Source organism: Taurulus bubalis (genome assembly GCF_910589615.1).
Source record: "Taurulus bubalis genome assembly, chromosome: 6".
Taxonomy (NCBI): Eukaryota; Metazoa; Chordata; class Actinopteri; order Perciformes; family Cottidae; genus Taurulus; species Taurulus bubalis.
The window spans coordinates 6,782,062-6,797,217 of record NC_136594.1 but is presented as its reverse complement, the minus strand read 5'-3'; the positions used below and the strand labels follow the sequence as shown (position 1 = coordinate 6,797,217).

Sequence of the window (15,156 nt, the reverse complement as noted above, 5' to 3'; positions counted from 1 at the left end):
TAACGTGTTTTTCTACGTCAGTAAATACGTGGCTAAATGAGACTAAGCAAAACGTCCTCAGCTCCTAAGGAGATCATGTTATCAGCGACTTCAACTACAACATTTGCAGAAGTCAAAATGTCAACAAATGATCACAGATGTGCCAGATGCCTTAAACCTCTCAAACTCCTTCCCCTGATGTGAGTCTCTCTCTGATAAACATCTAACCCGCCCCACCCCCTGCTGTGTTTTTGTGTTTGCAGTTAACAGACAGCGACTACGAGGACGAGCAGCCCAAGCACTCCTTCGTCAACCACTACATGAGCGACCCCACCTACTACAACTCCTGGAAGCGGCAGCCCAAGAGCCTCAAGCCGGTCGCCGCTCCCTTCGGCTACGAGGAGTGCGCCACCGCGGACACGGAGCCCTACTACCAGACGGTGGTCACCCAGCACAGCACGGGCGGCGCCTACACGCCCACGGGGCAGCCGGCGCACACGCACGTCAACCCCAACACCAACCCTCCCCCGGGGTCACGCACCCCCGTGACGGGATTCTCCTCATTCGTTTGACTCTGGAGGCACAATCTGCACAAGGATTATACACACACACACACGTACACAAAATGAAGGAGGCGGGGGAGGGGTTTTTTGGACTAAAGGACACAGAGCCGGAGGGGAGGACGAGACGAGGAGACAAGGAGACGAGGAGACAAGGAGACGTGGGACGGACTGGTGACGAAACAGCCCCCCATGCCCCGAAGAACTAGACCTACTTCTCACTCGCCCTCTCCCCTCGTTCACAAAGATCCTCACTGCGTCGACGAGTGTGTGTGTGTTTGTGTGTGTGTGTGTGTGTCTCCCTCCTATTCTTTTACGCCTCCGTGTCACTGTGCTTACACACACACACACACTTCTCGTTTCCACACACACACACACACACATTCACAGCGACTCTCCGGCGAGGAGGAGGAGGAAGTCGGCGCCGAACTGACGGAACGTGGAGCTTCTGCACAACGCTTCGTCTCTGTTTTCTGTATTTACACTGAAGTGCACAAATCCACACGCATGCACTCCCTGATGCGCCATTTCAGCACCTCCCCACTGGGAGAGAGGAACTTCAAGGTTAAAGTGAATCGTTAAAAGACGGCACAGAAAGGAAGCAGCTTCTGTCGGCGGACTGGTTCATGTACACAAACACGGAGCTGTCCGCTTTAAAATACCACCACACAGAGGAAAAGAAGAAGAAGAAAAAACAATCAATAATCACAGTTTTTGAACTTGTTAGAGGACGGAGAGCGAGCGGAGGTTTCTTCAGATCTTGAGGCATTCTCAGTGAGAGTGTAGTGTGGTTTCTGAGAGCGCTGTGTGATGTTCGGGGGTTTGGTTCGGAATCTATGAAAACCATGTTTTTTTACCGTCTACTGCCTGTTGTCAGCGCTCCTTAACCCACCGCCTCCCAAGCCATGAAGCTCGCACTGAGCCCAGCCCCACGCATTTCATCTTTCTGCTGTTGAAGTTTCATTTTTTTTACAAGTCTGAGTGTGTTTGAGTGTGACACGTGTGCGTACAAGCATGCCGTGTATAAATGGCCTCCGTGTTCAGCTAAGAAGCCTGTTCATCCGTCGCTGTTGTTCACTGCTAAGCAAAGTGTGCCATTGTGTGTATGTTTGTGTTTTTAAGATGGATTTTGTACAGGAAAAACCCGTTTTACTAGTGCGCTGTTGTACGTAGTTTCGGCCGCGTTTGTGTAATTCAAAGCGAATCGTGAGCGAGTCCTCAGCTACACCGACAGACGAGAGGGAAGAGGAGGAGATCGTTCCACAGGAATCATGAAAAATAGATAAGCCGTGTGAGTGTGGAACAAGGTTTAGAGAACTGTTCTTGTCCCAACTGAGTGCGATTGAACTTTGAATCATACGGCCCCACTATCTGTACCCTGGCCTCGGCTCCAGCAGCCGGGCTGCCACACATCTACTTTGTACCAAGTGCAAACAAAAAAATCATCTGTAAGTTTTTTCGCTCATGTATAATTTAAAACATTTCTCCTCCATCCCAGCCAGCCAGCAGCCTCCCTCACTCTGTCACGCTTGTTTTGAGTCCCATAACAGTGTGTGAATAAATGGTCATTGTTTAACCGCGTCTTTGTGGTCTGTTTTAGTCCTGAGACGGAGGACATGTCTCTTTTGGGGCATCCTCTACATTACACTTACTGAATTAAAGATGTGCCTTAACATTCTGTACTGCACTGTCTCACTGGACTCTCTTCAGCAGGCCTGTTGGCATTGTTTGTGTCTTTTATTTAAGTAGTACAAGGAGCACAGACTGTATATATGGAGGATCACAGATGCATCAGTTGTTGTTGTTTATTATTATTATCTATCAGTGTTTCAATGTTCTGCTCAGTGTCTGATCTTTACCCTGAATAAAGTTGTGTATTCGCAAATACTGGCGGCAGCAGGTAGTTGAAATATGTAAGAGATAATTCAGCAGAAGCAAAGTGCATTCACTACAATCACCAGTTCACCTTCAAACTGCTATAAGTTATCCCACAACGTATTTTTCTAGGTTTTCATCCATTGGTCTCTGGATTTCTGCTTCCACTCCAATACAATTCTAGTGCGTGCGTGCGTGTGTGTGTGTGTGTGTGTGTGTGTGTGTGTGTGTGTGTGTGTGTGTGTGTGTGTGTGTGTGTGTGTGTGTGTGCGCGTGTCTTTTCACAGAATCAGTCAATTATTCACTTGAGTTGTTCCCAATGAGCAGTTTGTTGCAATGAAACAGAAACACAAGAAGAAAACAACTAAATGCAAAAGAGAAGCGGGTGAAAAAATAGCACAAATAAAATTGTATTATTTTCATTTTAACTATTTAAACCTTGTGACACCACCAATATACACTGAGATGAGGCCTTCATGGCGTGCTCTCATATTTATTGTAATTATTTTTTATTTTTACTTTTACTGAATTTTACATATTGTATTTTTGCTTTTATTTAAGTAAAAGATCAGTTTCAGTTCTTCTATGCTTCTTTTATACTTTTACTACGTTACATTTAAGAGGCAAATATTGAACTTCAGCCACTTCTTACTTTGGAAATTAAGATTTAAGTTGGAAAACAATGAGTTTAAAAATAAATTAGCACCACTATGACCAGTTACAACATTTAAATGTTTGTGGATCAATACAAATACTAACAGGCGTGCTTTCACTTGATATTTTTATTATATTTTGTACTTTTCCTCGTATATATTCATATTTATATTGATGTCCACTGTCGTGGGTCCCCCGGGCCAGCAGGGGGCGCTGTGGGCGGTGCAACGGCCCCCGGTGGGGGGAACTGTTGTGGTGTCCGGAAGAAGGACTCAGCATGGCGGATATATTTTCCACTTCATCCTTTGCTTTTCGGCGTTAGTATAATACCGTAACATTAATCACAAACTTAAAAGCGCAGCGCTGCACGTGAGCTGCATCTCCAGACACCACCAACGGCTGTGTGCACACGGCGCAGGCGTCTGTCTCTCTGCACACGTCGGGACTTGTGATTCAGTTTGGTGAGTTTTCGTCTTCTCCTCCTCCTCCTCTATTAGTGCTTAATACTCATCACAATGCAACTTTTTTATTTTCCGCTGTGTGCTGCGTCGAAACGCACCCTGGCGCCGTCCGTTTGACGCAGCAGGACGGGCGGCTGCGCGCGCACTGACCTGTTTACACAGCGAGACACGGCGGTTAAAACCCGTTGGCATCATAATACAGGGGCGTGTGCGTCAACCTGTAATGTGAGTCACGTGGGGCGTTAAAGGCGATGTTATTGTGTTAGCTCATATATATTTCAGTTGGTACGGACGGGGGCCGGAGAGGAACACCTTGATGTGACGTACACACCTGTGCTCCCTGACTTAAGTCCCCCAAAACAGTATCAGTATTTTCTCTCAGTAACGTAGTGAGGTCGTCATCATCACACTGACAAATAACACTAACCTGATTGTAAACTTTCCGGAGGTCAGTGAACGCGGCTGGTTTCAAGCGAGATGTTTCATTGCAGGTTTAGATCATGACAGTGCTGAAGTACTTACTCAATTAATTTACTCTCGTAAAATTAGCAATACCACACTGTAGAAATATCCCATTACAAATAGAGGCCCTGCATTCAAAAGTTTATTTCAGTAAAAGTACAGTATTGGCAACAAAATGTATATTAATTTGTCAAAAGTGCAACTACTCATAATATTGAGAGTTGCTACTAATCATTGATGTATTCATGTGTAAGCGGTGCTTTAATGTTGTCTAGAGGAAGCCAATTTTAACTGCGTTATATACGTTGGTAGTTTAGTCTGCCAAGAATCTGTAACAATCGATCATATTTTATATTCTGTTTATATGTTTTGTGTGCAAAAATCATGATTTGAAAGTTCGCTAAAATTCCTAAATATATGTGAAGTGAAGTATAATATTTATCTGTGACAAGTAGAGTAGCAGAATATGGAAATATGCATGTAAAGATGCTTAGAATCTGGAGTTGATGTAATGATGTAAAAATCATACTTAGTTACTTTCCACCACTGGATGTAGAAATGCAAATTTGAACATTATTTGTATTCTTAAAAATGTCATACTTGAGTGAGATGGAGGAGCTTTATTTATTTATCAATAATGAGGAAAGTTAATTAACAATGATTTTGCAACTATTTTTATATTAGAACAATTGTTACGGTCACTTTTCATGCAAATATTCAAACGGGTTGCTCCCATGAATTGTTGTCTTTATTTGTTTGTTTTTCGTGTTTCTCACATTTTTCATATGGCCAAATACATTCATCAACATCTGAAAATGAAGCGTGGGGATTGGATCAAGCGCAGCGGACCTGGAGGACCAAACTGAAAATGTTTACTATTTTAGTTTTGTTTTCATGTGTTTGTTGTGTTACAAATGGGCTACAACTGAATTTCATTGTGCATCCCTGTGTTGCATAATGACAATAAACAATACATTATCTTTGAACTGTTATTTCCGTCTCATGGCATCTTAGTCTTCAGTAACCCAAATGAAAGAAACCATGGAAGTTGAGGAGGAATTCACATATGTAAATAAAAGGCTATAATGCAAAAGCCCTGCAGTGAATACCAGTTGGCCGAAGCTTAAAATATTAATTTTTTATTGAGACAGTCAGAGACTCAATGTCGTTACTTTTGAGGCTTCAGTTTGTTTTGTAATTAAAGGGAAACTCAAATTCTAAAGATCAAATATTTTCTGCAGCTCTTAATGAGCTGTGTCCCGTTTGAGGTGCTGTTGAACTGTATCGCATTTTACAGAGAGGTGTTTTCTCTGTTATTTAGCATAACCCTTGTTGATTTTGAAGGGGGTGGACAAATTAATAGAAACGCCCGTCTCCAAAATCATCAGACAGTTTAATCACCGCCTCTCTCAAACAGTTTGAACAGAAATTGAACGTCATGACCTTCATGAAGTGGATTTACGTCCGCACCGTTATTAGACGGCATTAGTTTTAGTCAGCTGTGCCTAATAAACCGAACCTGAAATTAACTTGCGTTTTGTTTCTTTCCCAGGTTTCCTGGACTGACCTGAGTGGGATGAAACATCAGGAGCCTGAACACCGAACAAAGAAGCTTACATCTTAATGCGTGGACTCTTTGAGTCAAAGAAGAAAAACAATCGACCTCTGGAAAACCAACACGAACAATGGGTGAAGTGACTGTCGAGGTCGACGCGGAGGTGGCCAAACAGGACTTCTCCTCTGAGCTTCTGCCAGAGCCGCTGCTGATAATCCTGTCCCCGCCTCCACCGTTCTTACCCGTCCCCGGTGAGCCGACGATGTTTTGGCACAAGTGGATGAAAGCTTTCGAACACTACGTCGAGGCGCTCGGCGAAAACAAGCTCGTGGACGCCAGTAAGTGTGTGCTCTTCCAGAACTGCCTGGGCCAAGAGGGGCAGCGGGTCTTCACAACACTGATCCCGGGGGAAACCACCTACGCAGCAGCCGTCTCCGCGCTGACCGTTTACTTCTGCGCAGATCGCGGCTCTCAGATGCGCCGCCTGCAATTTCATCAGCGGGCTCAGCTGCCCGGAGAAGCCGTCGATCATTTCGTGTCCGCGTTGGAAGAACTGCTGCGGCCTTGCAACTATGGAGACCTGCAGGACGAGCTCATTCTGGATCAGCTGATTGAGAAAACAAACTGCCCACAACTCGGAGAGAGGCTGCTGTTGGAGAGGGAAACTCTGACCCTGGACAAGGCATTGGTCATTGGTAAAGAGGTTGAATTTGCTTTAAATGAATCCGAAATGTTTGGTTTTCACGAGGTCAGCGTGGACATCGGAGACGATTTAGACCCTCCTGTTCAAATAAAACGCAAAAGAGGGCGGCCTCGGCGTGGGGAGGGAAGGCCAAAAACACACACACAACCATGTTGGACTAAAACCCGAACAAGATCAGCTAGATCCAAAGACAACAACTATTACAGTGCAACTAAGAGTGCCAGAAAAGCCTGCGATAAAGCAGGTAATGAAAATAACGGAGCCTTGTCGTCATCACAGAGGATGGAGGAGGAAGAAGGCTGCGACAATGCCAGTGAAGATGATGATGATGTTGATGATGATGACGAAGATGAAGACTTTTACCCGACTAAATTAAAAGGCCCCTCCTGTCCTATCTGTGTCGACAAGCGCTTCAGGGATGCGAATAAGCTCGCCAGACACATGAGAACGCACACGAAGGAGAAACCGTTCGGCTGCCCGGTGTGCGTCATGACCTTCAGCCAGTCGTACCACATGACCCGGCACATGAGGAAGCAGCACGGCGGGGGCCAGTACATCTGCCCCACGTGTGGGAAAAGTTTGGAGAGCTTTGCAGCGCTGCAAAGTCACAAGAGGACGCACGCGTCCCGGGTTCTGTCATGTCCCGACTGTCGTGAAAAATTCACTGACAACGACGCGTTTCGCAGTCACGTCGCGTCACATGACGACCGCTCGACCCAGGCAGAGGGACCGGGTTCTCAGCGACGCGACCAAGAAATGATCGAATCGCGTGACAAGGATACTTGTGGTAATAGCAATGATGATATTGAAAAGAGTGACGCAGACTCTGACAATGGTGATGCTCAGGATAATGAATCTAAAGTTAATGTTAAGATGGAAGAGAAGGACACTGACGGAGGGAAATCTCAAGATGGAGACAGTCGGAAAGAAAAAGTTGCGTCTAAGACCAAAACGAAAGGCCATTTCTGTCCCATCTGCGTCGGCCGGCGCTTCAGAGGACCGAACAAACTCGCCAGACACATGAGGACGCACACGAAGGAGAAACCGTTCAGCTGCCCGGTGTGCGCGATGACCTTCAGCCAGTCGTACCACATGACCCGGCACCTGAGGAAGCAGCACGGCTTGGGCCAGTACATCTGCGATAAATGTGGGGAAAGTTTAGGGAGCTGGCTGGAGCTGAAAGCGCACAAGAAGACTCACGCGGTCGAAGGTCTGACGTGTCTCGCGTGCGACAAACAGTTCAAGGAGAAGGCGGCGCTTGTGAGTCACCTCAAACTGCACAAGAAAGTCTCGGCCAGCCCTCGAAGCCTCGTCTGCAGCGATTGCGGCAAAGTATTTGGTCGAATGTACCACCTGAAAAGGCACATAGTGACCCATCGCAAAGCAACGAACGGAGAGGTTTACATGTGCCCCGACTGTCAGAAGAATTTCGCCTTCTCGGAAGACCTCAACAAACACATGGAGATCCACGTGAAAGAAAACAAAGGGACGTGTCCGAAGTGCAACGAAACCTTCGGCAGTCCAGAAGAGCTGGAGACGCACATGGGGGTTCACGAAAAGTCTTACGTCTGCAACACGTGTGGGAAGAAGTTCAAGGTGGAGTACGCTCTGAAGAAGCACGAGCAAGGCCACCAAGACGAGCAGTATTACTGTTCTCTGTGCCGCAAGCGCTTCATCAAGCTGTCGCACTACAAGAGGCACGTCATGGTCCACGACCGACGGGAGTCCAGGTGTCCGCACTGCGACAGCGTCTTCCTGCAGTTAACGGCGTTGAAGTATCACCTGCGGACTCATACGGACGAAAGGCCGTACCAGTGCACTTGTTGCATCGAGACCTTCGAGGAGCAGGAGGAGCTCGAGCAGCACCGCCTCAAGCACAGGAAATTCAAGCGGGAGCGTCCGTACTCGTGCACTCGGTGCGATTCCGCGTTCCCGACGCTGATCGAGCTGACGGACCACATGAGCTCTCACGACGGGGAGCAGCCGATGAACTGCCCCGTGTGCGGCAGGACGTTCCTGAACAAAAACAAGCTGGAGAAGCACCTGAGCATCCACTCGGGGGAGAGACCGCACCTCTGCGCCGTCTGCGGCAACGGCTTCCCCTCGGCCGCCAGCCTCAAGCTGCACATCCACATCCACACCGGGGAGAAGCCCTTCCAGTGTCTGCAGTGCAGCAAGAGCTTCCGGTCGTCCAGCGGGCTGCGGCTGCACGGCAGGCAGCACATGGAGGTGCGGCCCAGCTACGAGTGTCCCGAGTGCGGCAGGACGTACGGCCGCATGACGGAGCTGAAGATGCACCAGCGCTACCACACGGGAGACAAACCGTACGCGTGCACCTGCTGCAACAAGCGCTTCATAAGCAAAGACAAATTGAACGTTCACATGAGGATACACACGGGGGAGAGGCCGTACTCCTGCCCAAACTGTGGACAGACGTTCACACAGACTGGAGACCGAAACAGACACATCAGTAAATACCACTAGTTGGATTCTGCTTTTGAATGATCGCGGCCAGTGGTTTTGCATGTTTGATATCGACTGACTCGGATTGTTCACAATATTTGATCAAGAATAAGATTTAGGCTGCCATGAACACTACATTGTCAAATGAATAGGTTGTGTGATTTAAGGGGGTAAATTAAAGAAGAACATATGTTATTCGTTGTAGAATAGAATGCAATCCAAAAGTAAATCCTTTAAATTATCAGCCAGTGCTCAATCAATATTATTCATAATAATCTTTATTTATATTGCACATTTCATAATGTAGCTTAAAGTGCTCTACATTTAAAAAGAAATGAAAACCTTCCTTTTAAAGAAAGCATACATTTCTGTAAAATCAAAACACTTCACTGACACAGTTTCAAGTATCATTTATTATTATATTATTATTAAGCATTACAATGTTTCATGGACTATTTTCTACTTTTACTTTTCACTTATTTTAAGGAGTATTAACATGTTTTTTCTACAAAACCCTATGTTTAAGGAGTCAAAGAATTTAAAATATCTTCGTATAAATATAGTATAAATAAAATAGGGAAACATTTTAGTAAAGTGGAGTATGGATGCAAGGATAATTTATTGTCATTATGCAACACTTTTTGCAAAAATGACTGAAGTAAAAAAAAAAAAAATCTTTACATTTGGATTATGGATGGTGCTTTTATGGGTAATCGGATATCCAAGACTCCACACGCTGTATAACAGCAACCTCCTCAGTGCAGGAAGCAAAGTGGACTAAAATGTGCAAAACCACTGATTTTTCTGTGCACTACAAGCCTTCACTTTTGTTTTGCCATCCAAACGGTTAGTAGCTGTTTTCTGCAACCTTCATACCCAGACTTTATCCTGTACCACTGCATTACCACTTAGTACAAAAGCTCTGCATTAAGGGAACTTTAATCCTCGTAGCTCGTCCCTCACCCTGTGCCTGACGCGCCGTCTGCATTCAGCACTTTCTCGTTCCAGCACCTCGTTTTACCAACAGACACACAGTAGTGCATGCTAATGGTACTTTGACCTCCAACTGTTTGCCTTGCTTACAAACTGGATATAATCACGGTCACTCAAATGACACTAACTGATGTCAGAGATCATGTTTCAATACGTGTGTTGTCTTCCCTGCCACAGGATGTGGTCATGAGATCATGTTTTTTTGTTTCTTTTTTTTTGCAATATTTCCATTTAGCCATCTCTGTAACCAGTCATTTAGAAAAGTGCCATAAGAATAAAACAATTATTCACCCTGCTAGCACATTTAAGGAGGTTTATGAGAGTTTTTTGTAAATGTGTACGCTGCATCATTTAATTTACTTTCAATCAGTCAATCTGTCAAAAGAGAATAGAAAAATTCCAACATGCAGATATAAATATTTTTGCAGCCTTGAGAGCTGTTTTAAATTATCTCTACCATAATGTCAGACTTTTTTTCCCCCCATAGAAAAATATTTGATCTTTTAATTCATCTAAAACTAGAAAAACTAAAAGCAAAACATAAAGTAATATATTATAATAATATTTGGACAGAACAAGATGATCGATAATCTGAAAATGAATCAATGAAGGAGCAGGAACACCGCCAGTAAAAGTAATTTAAAACGTCCACATGAGAGTGCTGTGGGGAGATAAAACTGTATGCTTCTCTCGCATACATTCAATATACATTACTTTACTACTTCATTACACTAGTTCATAAAATATTTTTTGTGTTCTTCCTGTTTTTGAACAAAACCACAAAACGTGTAAGATATACAGTAAATAAACTATACAAGCAACTAAAGTGACATTAAATGGGTCAAAACACATTGCACAACATATGTGAGAATCAAGTTCGGTAACATTAGACCTGTGTATGTATGTGGTCTGTTCTGACTTTGTATCAGAGAAACATCTGAAACATGAATATATAATAGAATATGGATAATATAATCTGTAATTTCATATGTACTATGGTGTCATGTTGAATTTTAAACCCAAATGAGAGACTGGTGCTGATTCACTGTCACTGTGTCATGACTTTCTGAGATACCTGAATAGAACAAAGCCATTGTTTGTGTATAACACAAATCTAATGTGGAGGTGGAATAAGCAACTATAAACAACTTCTACTTTTTACTTCTTCACTACATTTCAGAGGTTAATATTGTACTCCACTATATTTATATGATAGCTGTAAGTTAGCAGTTACTTTGACATTTGAAATACTAAACATAACAGATGATCATGTTAAATATGATGGATTAAACTACCGAACAGTGTATAAAGAAGCTACAATTAGTTCCATCTTGACCAGATGGGACATTCAAATGCAGCATATATGAAATACATTAGTAATAATATAAAATGTAATAATTTAACACTGGCAGACACTGTTCTGTAGTATAACTTGTCGTACTTAAAGTACATGTAACAGATAATACTTATTGTCTTTCACTTAAATAAGACTTGACAAGCAAAGCTCGGTCTTTGTCTAATGTGGTACTCGACACTGTGCTATTGTTACCTTAAGAATTTAAGAAGAATACGCTGCTAATAACATGTTTATATTTTGACCATATATATTATCGTAGTGTATTATTGTTTATATGGTATTCTCTATAACGAGTGTATTTACTTTCTCTTTTTTAAGCATATTTATCTGATAAAACTAATGCATTTTCCTACACACCTTCGAAGTCCAACAGAAAACAAGTCTCCTCCAGTCCGGCAGGTGGCAGCACTCATGGGAGTCACGTGGCGCTGCTCTGTTTACAAAGATAGGAAGGAAGAGGGACAACAGGCGAAGTTAGCGTTAGCGTTAGCTTCAAGAGAAGTGGATAGATTCGGAATAGTAAATACATTAGTCAGGTCTGTTTCTAGTTGACGACGTGACCTGGATCACGTTTGTAAAGCGACGTGACGTGACCGAATGAAGAACCTCCCGCGTCTTGAATTAGTAGGTTTTCATAAAGCGAACGCTAATGCCAAGCTAAAGCTAGCTAGCATGTTAGCTCACATCTAGCTGAGCTAGCTAACGTTAACTTCTTTCCCATGGCAACAAATGCTGAGCTTTAACCTTTTTATTATTATTATTCTGAGAGATACATTGACGCAAAGTGAATTAACCTGACGTCACACATCAAAATACACAGTTTACTGTAATAACGTTACACAGTTTAACATAGTTTACTGTAATAACGTTCCACAGTTTAACTTAGTTTACTGTAATAACGTTACACAGTTTAACAGTTTACTGTAATAACGTTACACAGTTTAACAGTTTACTGTAATAACGTTACTGGACTCACGTAACAAACAGTAAAAGAGGACCACTGACAGCTGACAGTTTGCTCCCATAACTAAATCATTGCAGCCTTCCATGTTTATTACTGACTTTCGTTGAAGTAATAGTGAACTGGTTGAGCTTCTAACTTGGCGAGGCTGCATCACTCTCCATGGCTGCTTTAGGCTTTTATCCTGCCAGCGGGCAGGATCTTTTCAGCATCGAGACAACCGAACTGTCGAGCTCTAAAACGAACAGTGCACTTAATGGGGAACAGGTCAGGCAGTTCTATGAAAATCTAATGCAAGAGGGTAAAGGGCAAGATGTATCGGGGAGAAGTGCAATTAGAGAGAACGAGTGTGGCAGAGAGCATCAGAATAAACCGAGGAACAGAGAGTCCAGTAGAAGAGCGAGGAGGAGAGTCAGGGCTGCAGAGATTCAGCCGGCTCAAACGGTTGCTCAAAGTGGGATTAGTGGTGAACGTGACCCAAGAAGAGCGGCCGTCATCTCAGAAAGCACCATGAAGCTCCTGGGGCTCAGGCTGCTGCGTTGTGCCCATGAAGGGGACACCTCTGGCCTCAAAGACCTTCTCTCAAAAGGGGTCGACATCAACGTCCAGGTACAAATACAAATACAGCTCAGTGTGTTTTCATTATTGGGAAATATTATATTAGTTTTTTTGATTACCGATTGTTTCCCTTCCAGGATACTTACTTCTGGACGGCGGTGATGTGTGCAAGCTGGTCAGGACAGAGCGCTGCAGTGAGACTGCTGCTGCAACACGGAGCAGCCTGGGTCGGAGTGGTGGATACTCAGGGCAAGGATGCCAAAGACCTGGCGCTGGAAGGTATGCAAATCTTTTTAATAACTCTAAATTTCTGTGCTTGTTTGTACAGTGAAATTTAAGTTGAACTCATTCATATCTGTTCCCCTCCCCCCCAGCGGGACACAGTGAGGTATTGGAGGAGTTGGAGAGCTATGGGAGACGGACACAGAGAGACACACAATCTGATTACAGGTAGCAGAAACATGGGCCCTTCAACCACTTAGAAATGAAACAAATTCCGGTTAGAAATTGTAAAACTACCTGAACTATCCACCATACTGTTTGGTTCAAATTTGAAGTGAGAAGTAGGCCATGCAGCAGGGGTTTGGGGGACAGGTGGTAAACATCATGTAAACATTAATTTGTAATATCTGAAAGGGCTAATGTTGATTTTCCATATGTAACGCATGTATCGAAAACTGAGTTTACCCAAGTGATGTAGCCTGGCTGTGTGGTGCTATCCAGTTCCACTTTGTGTGTTAAAGCTAACCAAACCTGTTCCTTTAAAACGTCTCCTCACTAACGTTGTCTCTTCTTGTGGTGGTCCCCAGCGCCCCCCCGGCTCAGTGGTGCGCTGTGTGTTGTAGCGAGTACAGCGACAGCCTGTCGTCACACGAGTCCTCCACCCTCCATCAGTTCAGTCTGCAGCGGGCTCCGCCCACTCCCTACTACTGCCTCCCCCCCTCCAGCAACAGCTACAAGATGATGGTTCGTTGTGGCTGGAAACCGGGTTCAGGACTGGGGCCGGAGGGAGAGGGGCCTCACCAGCCAGTGCCGACTGTGCTGAAGAGAGACCAGACAGGCCTGGGCTTTGGACACATGAAAAGAGCCAAAGTGACCCACTTCCAACCCAGGGATTGTGACGCAGTGAAACAACCATCTAAGGTGAAAGAGGAGAGAAGAGGAAAAGGACAGAGGAAGCAAGAAAGTAGGAGAAAGGAGCTAAAAGATAAGACCTGGGAAAGAGATTTCCGTGCCTCTTTTTATCTTTGACGCCGGCTCACAGGCACTTCTCCTCGAGCCTCTCCCAGCACATCTCAAAAAAATTCTAAAACATTAAACGTATCTATTACACACATATTTTGTATCTGCTTTTTTGTTTACTTTGAACTGTGCCGGTGTTTGTAAAGCGGCTGGGAGGTGGTTTCCCATGGAGAAATATAAATACCATGGCTATCTCAAAGCTGATACTGTGTCCATATATGGACTCAGATTGTGCAATCCCCAAATGTGGCTTTGGCTTGATTTAATCTGTATCATGATTGTGTTTACTCTGTGTGAGCAAATATTGTTCTTTTGATCCGCTTGAGACTTTCAAAAAGGTGGCATCAATGGACTTTATTTTAATTTATTAAAAAAAATACACATATCGTGAACCCTGGTCATGGTTCATGATCTATGAAAAGAGCCTTGTTGATGTGTTTTATAGTACAGAACATTCCTGAGGCATTACTGAGTCCTAATTGAAGGAACAAAGGTGAAAATATCTTTAAGTTGTGTCTTGTTGTTTCTCATGAGTGACTGCAGTAATGCGGTAAAGTGTTAGTCACATGCATGTGCATTTCTGTTATCTCAGTATATCAGTGTTATCGCCTCCTTACCCTTGACCTGGTAAAACCACCTTGCATGTTCTTGCATAAGTCTAGATTGTTGCATCTTAAAAGCTGGACTTCTTTCTCCTGAAGATGGCGGGTGGCCATCTGAGTTCCAGGACAACCGGACAACTCCGCCAATGAGCTTTCTCGACCAAAGAAATCTTTTAATCACAATTTTTTGTGTAAACAGGAAAACACAGAATCCTATATATTGTACTCCAATCCAACATTCCGGTAATAAATACTGTTAAATAATGTTTTAATTGTTCCGTAGTGGTGCTGATTTGCTCTTCCACACACTAGTAATGCAGTCAATTGTGTTCATATAGTTTTCCTTAAGGGACTTTACAGTCTACAAGATACAACACCCAGTGTCCTGTTCAACCCTCGCTGCAGATAACAAACTCCCCCAGTAGAAAAAGAAAAGCCTTTATGAGGAAAGGATAAAAGAAACAAAGTTCAGCTTCATACAGCTGGCATATTGCATCGTATCATTAGGTTTCTGGTCATTAAGCATATCGGTGAGCTTTGGTTTCTCTCGTTCTGTTACTTTTTAACTAGTGTTTTCATCCTCTTACATTTCCATTAATTTTTGGAGTGTCGTCTGGCTCAGTAATTAGCAGCCAAAATAATCTCTGCATGGGTTGATTGCTGGTCCTTTACTGGTCTTTTACTTCTCCCATATACTCCTGGGGTTTAAGAGATATGCTGAATCTAAATTG

At 43.9% G+C, this 15,156-nt stretch overlaps 2 protein-coding genes across 2 annotated transcripts in view; both read left to right on the top strand.

Moving 5' to 3' along the window:
* LOC306737551 (protein sidekick-1-like) overlaps positions 1–551 on the top strand; it is a gene marked incomplete at both ends in the record, with an annotated part of 212,119 nt that extends 211,568 nt beyond the window's left edge. The window contains one exon of the mRNA XM_079219286.1: positions 243–551. Within this exon, the coding sequence (XP_079075412.1) occupies positions 243–551 (309 nt within the window). The remainder of the gene's footprint in view (positions 1–242) is intronic.
* Positions 552–11,770: 11,219 nt separating this feature from the next.
* gpank1 (G patch domain and ankyrin repeats 1) lies at positions 11,771–14,673 on the top strand. Its single transcript, XM_079219408.1, has 4 exons — positions 11,771–12,632; positions 12,719–12,860; positions 12,956–13,031; positions 13,391–14,673. Exons 1-4 carry the CDS (start codon positions 12,186–12,188, stop codon positions 13,830–13,832), a joined length of 1,107 nt encoding a protein of 368 aa, XP_079075534.1. The 5' UTR covers positions 11,771–12,185; the 3' UTR covers positions 13,833–14,673.
* The last annotated feature ends 483 nt before the right edge of the window (positions 14,674–15,156 follow it).

Bases quoted from the DNA above. Each gene is read 5' to 3' on its own strand.
- gpank1 (XM_079219408.1), top strand. From the start codon at position 12,186: ATGGCTGCTTTAGGCTTTTATCCTGCCAGCGGGCAGGATCTTTTCAGC. The intron at 12,633-12,718 runs GTACAAATACAA...TTTCCCTTCCAG, and splicing joins GGGTCGACATCAACGTCCAG to GATACTTACTTCTGGACGGC. The intron at 13,032-13,390 runs GTAGCAGAAACA...GGTGGTCCCCAG, and splicing joins GACACACAATCTGATTACAG to CGCCCCCCCGGCTCAGTGGT.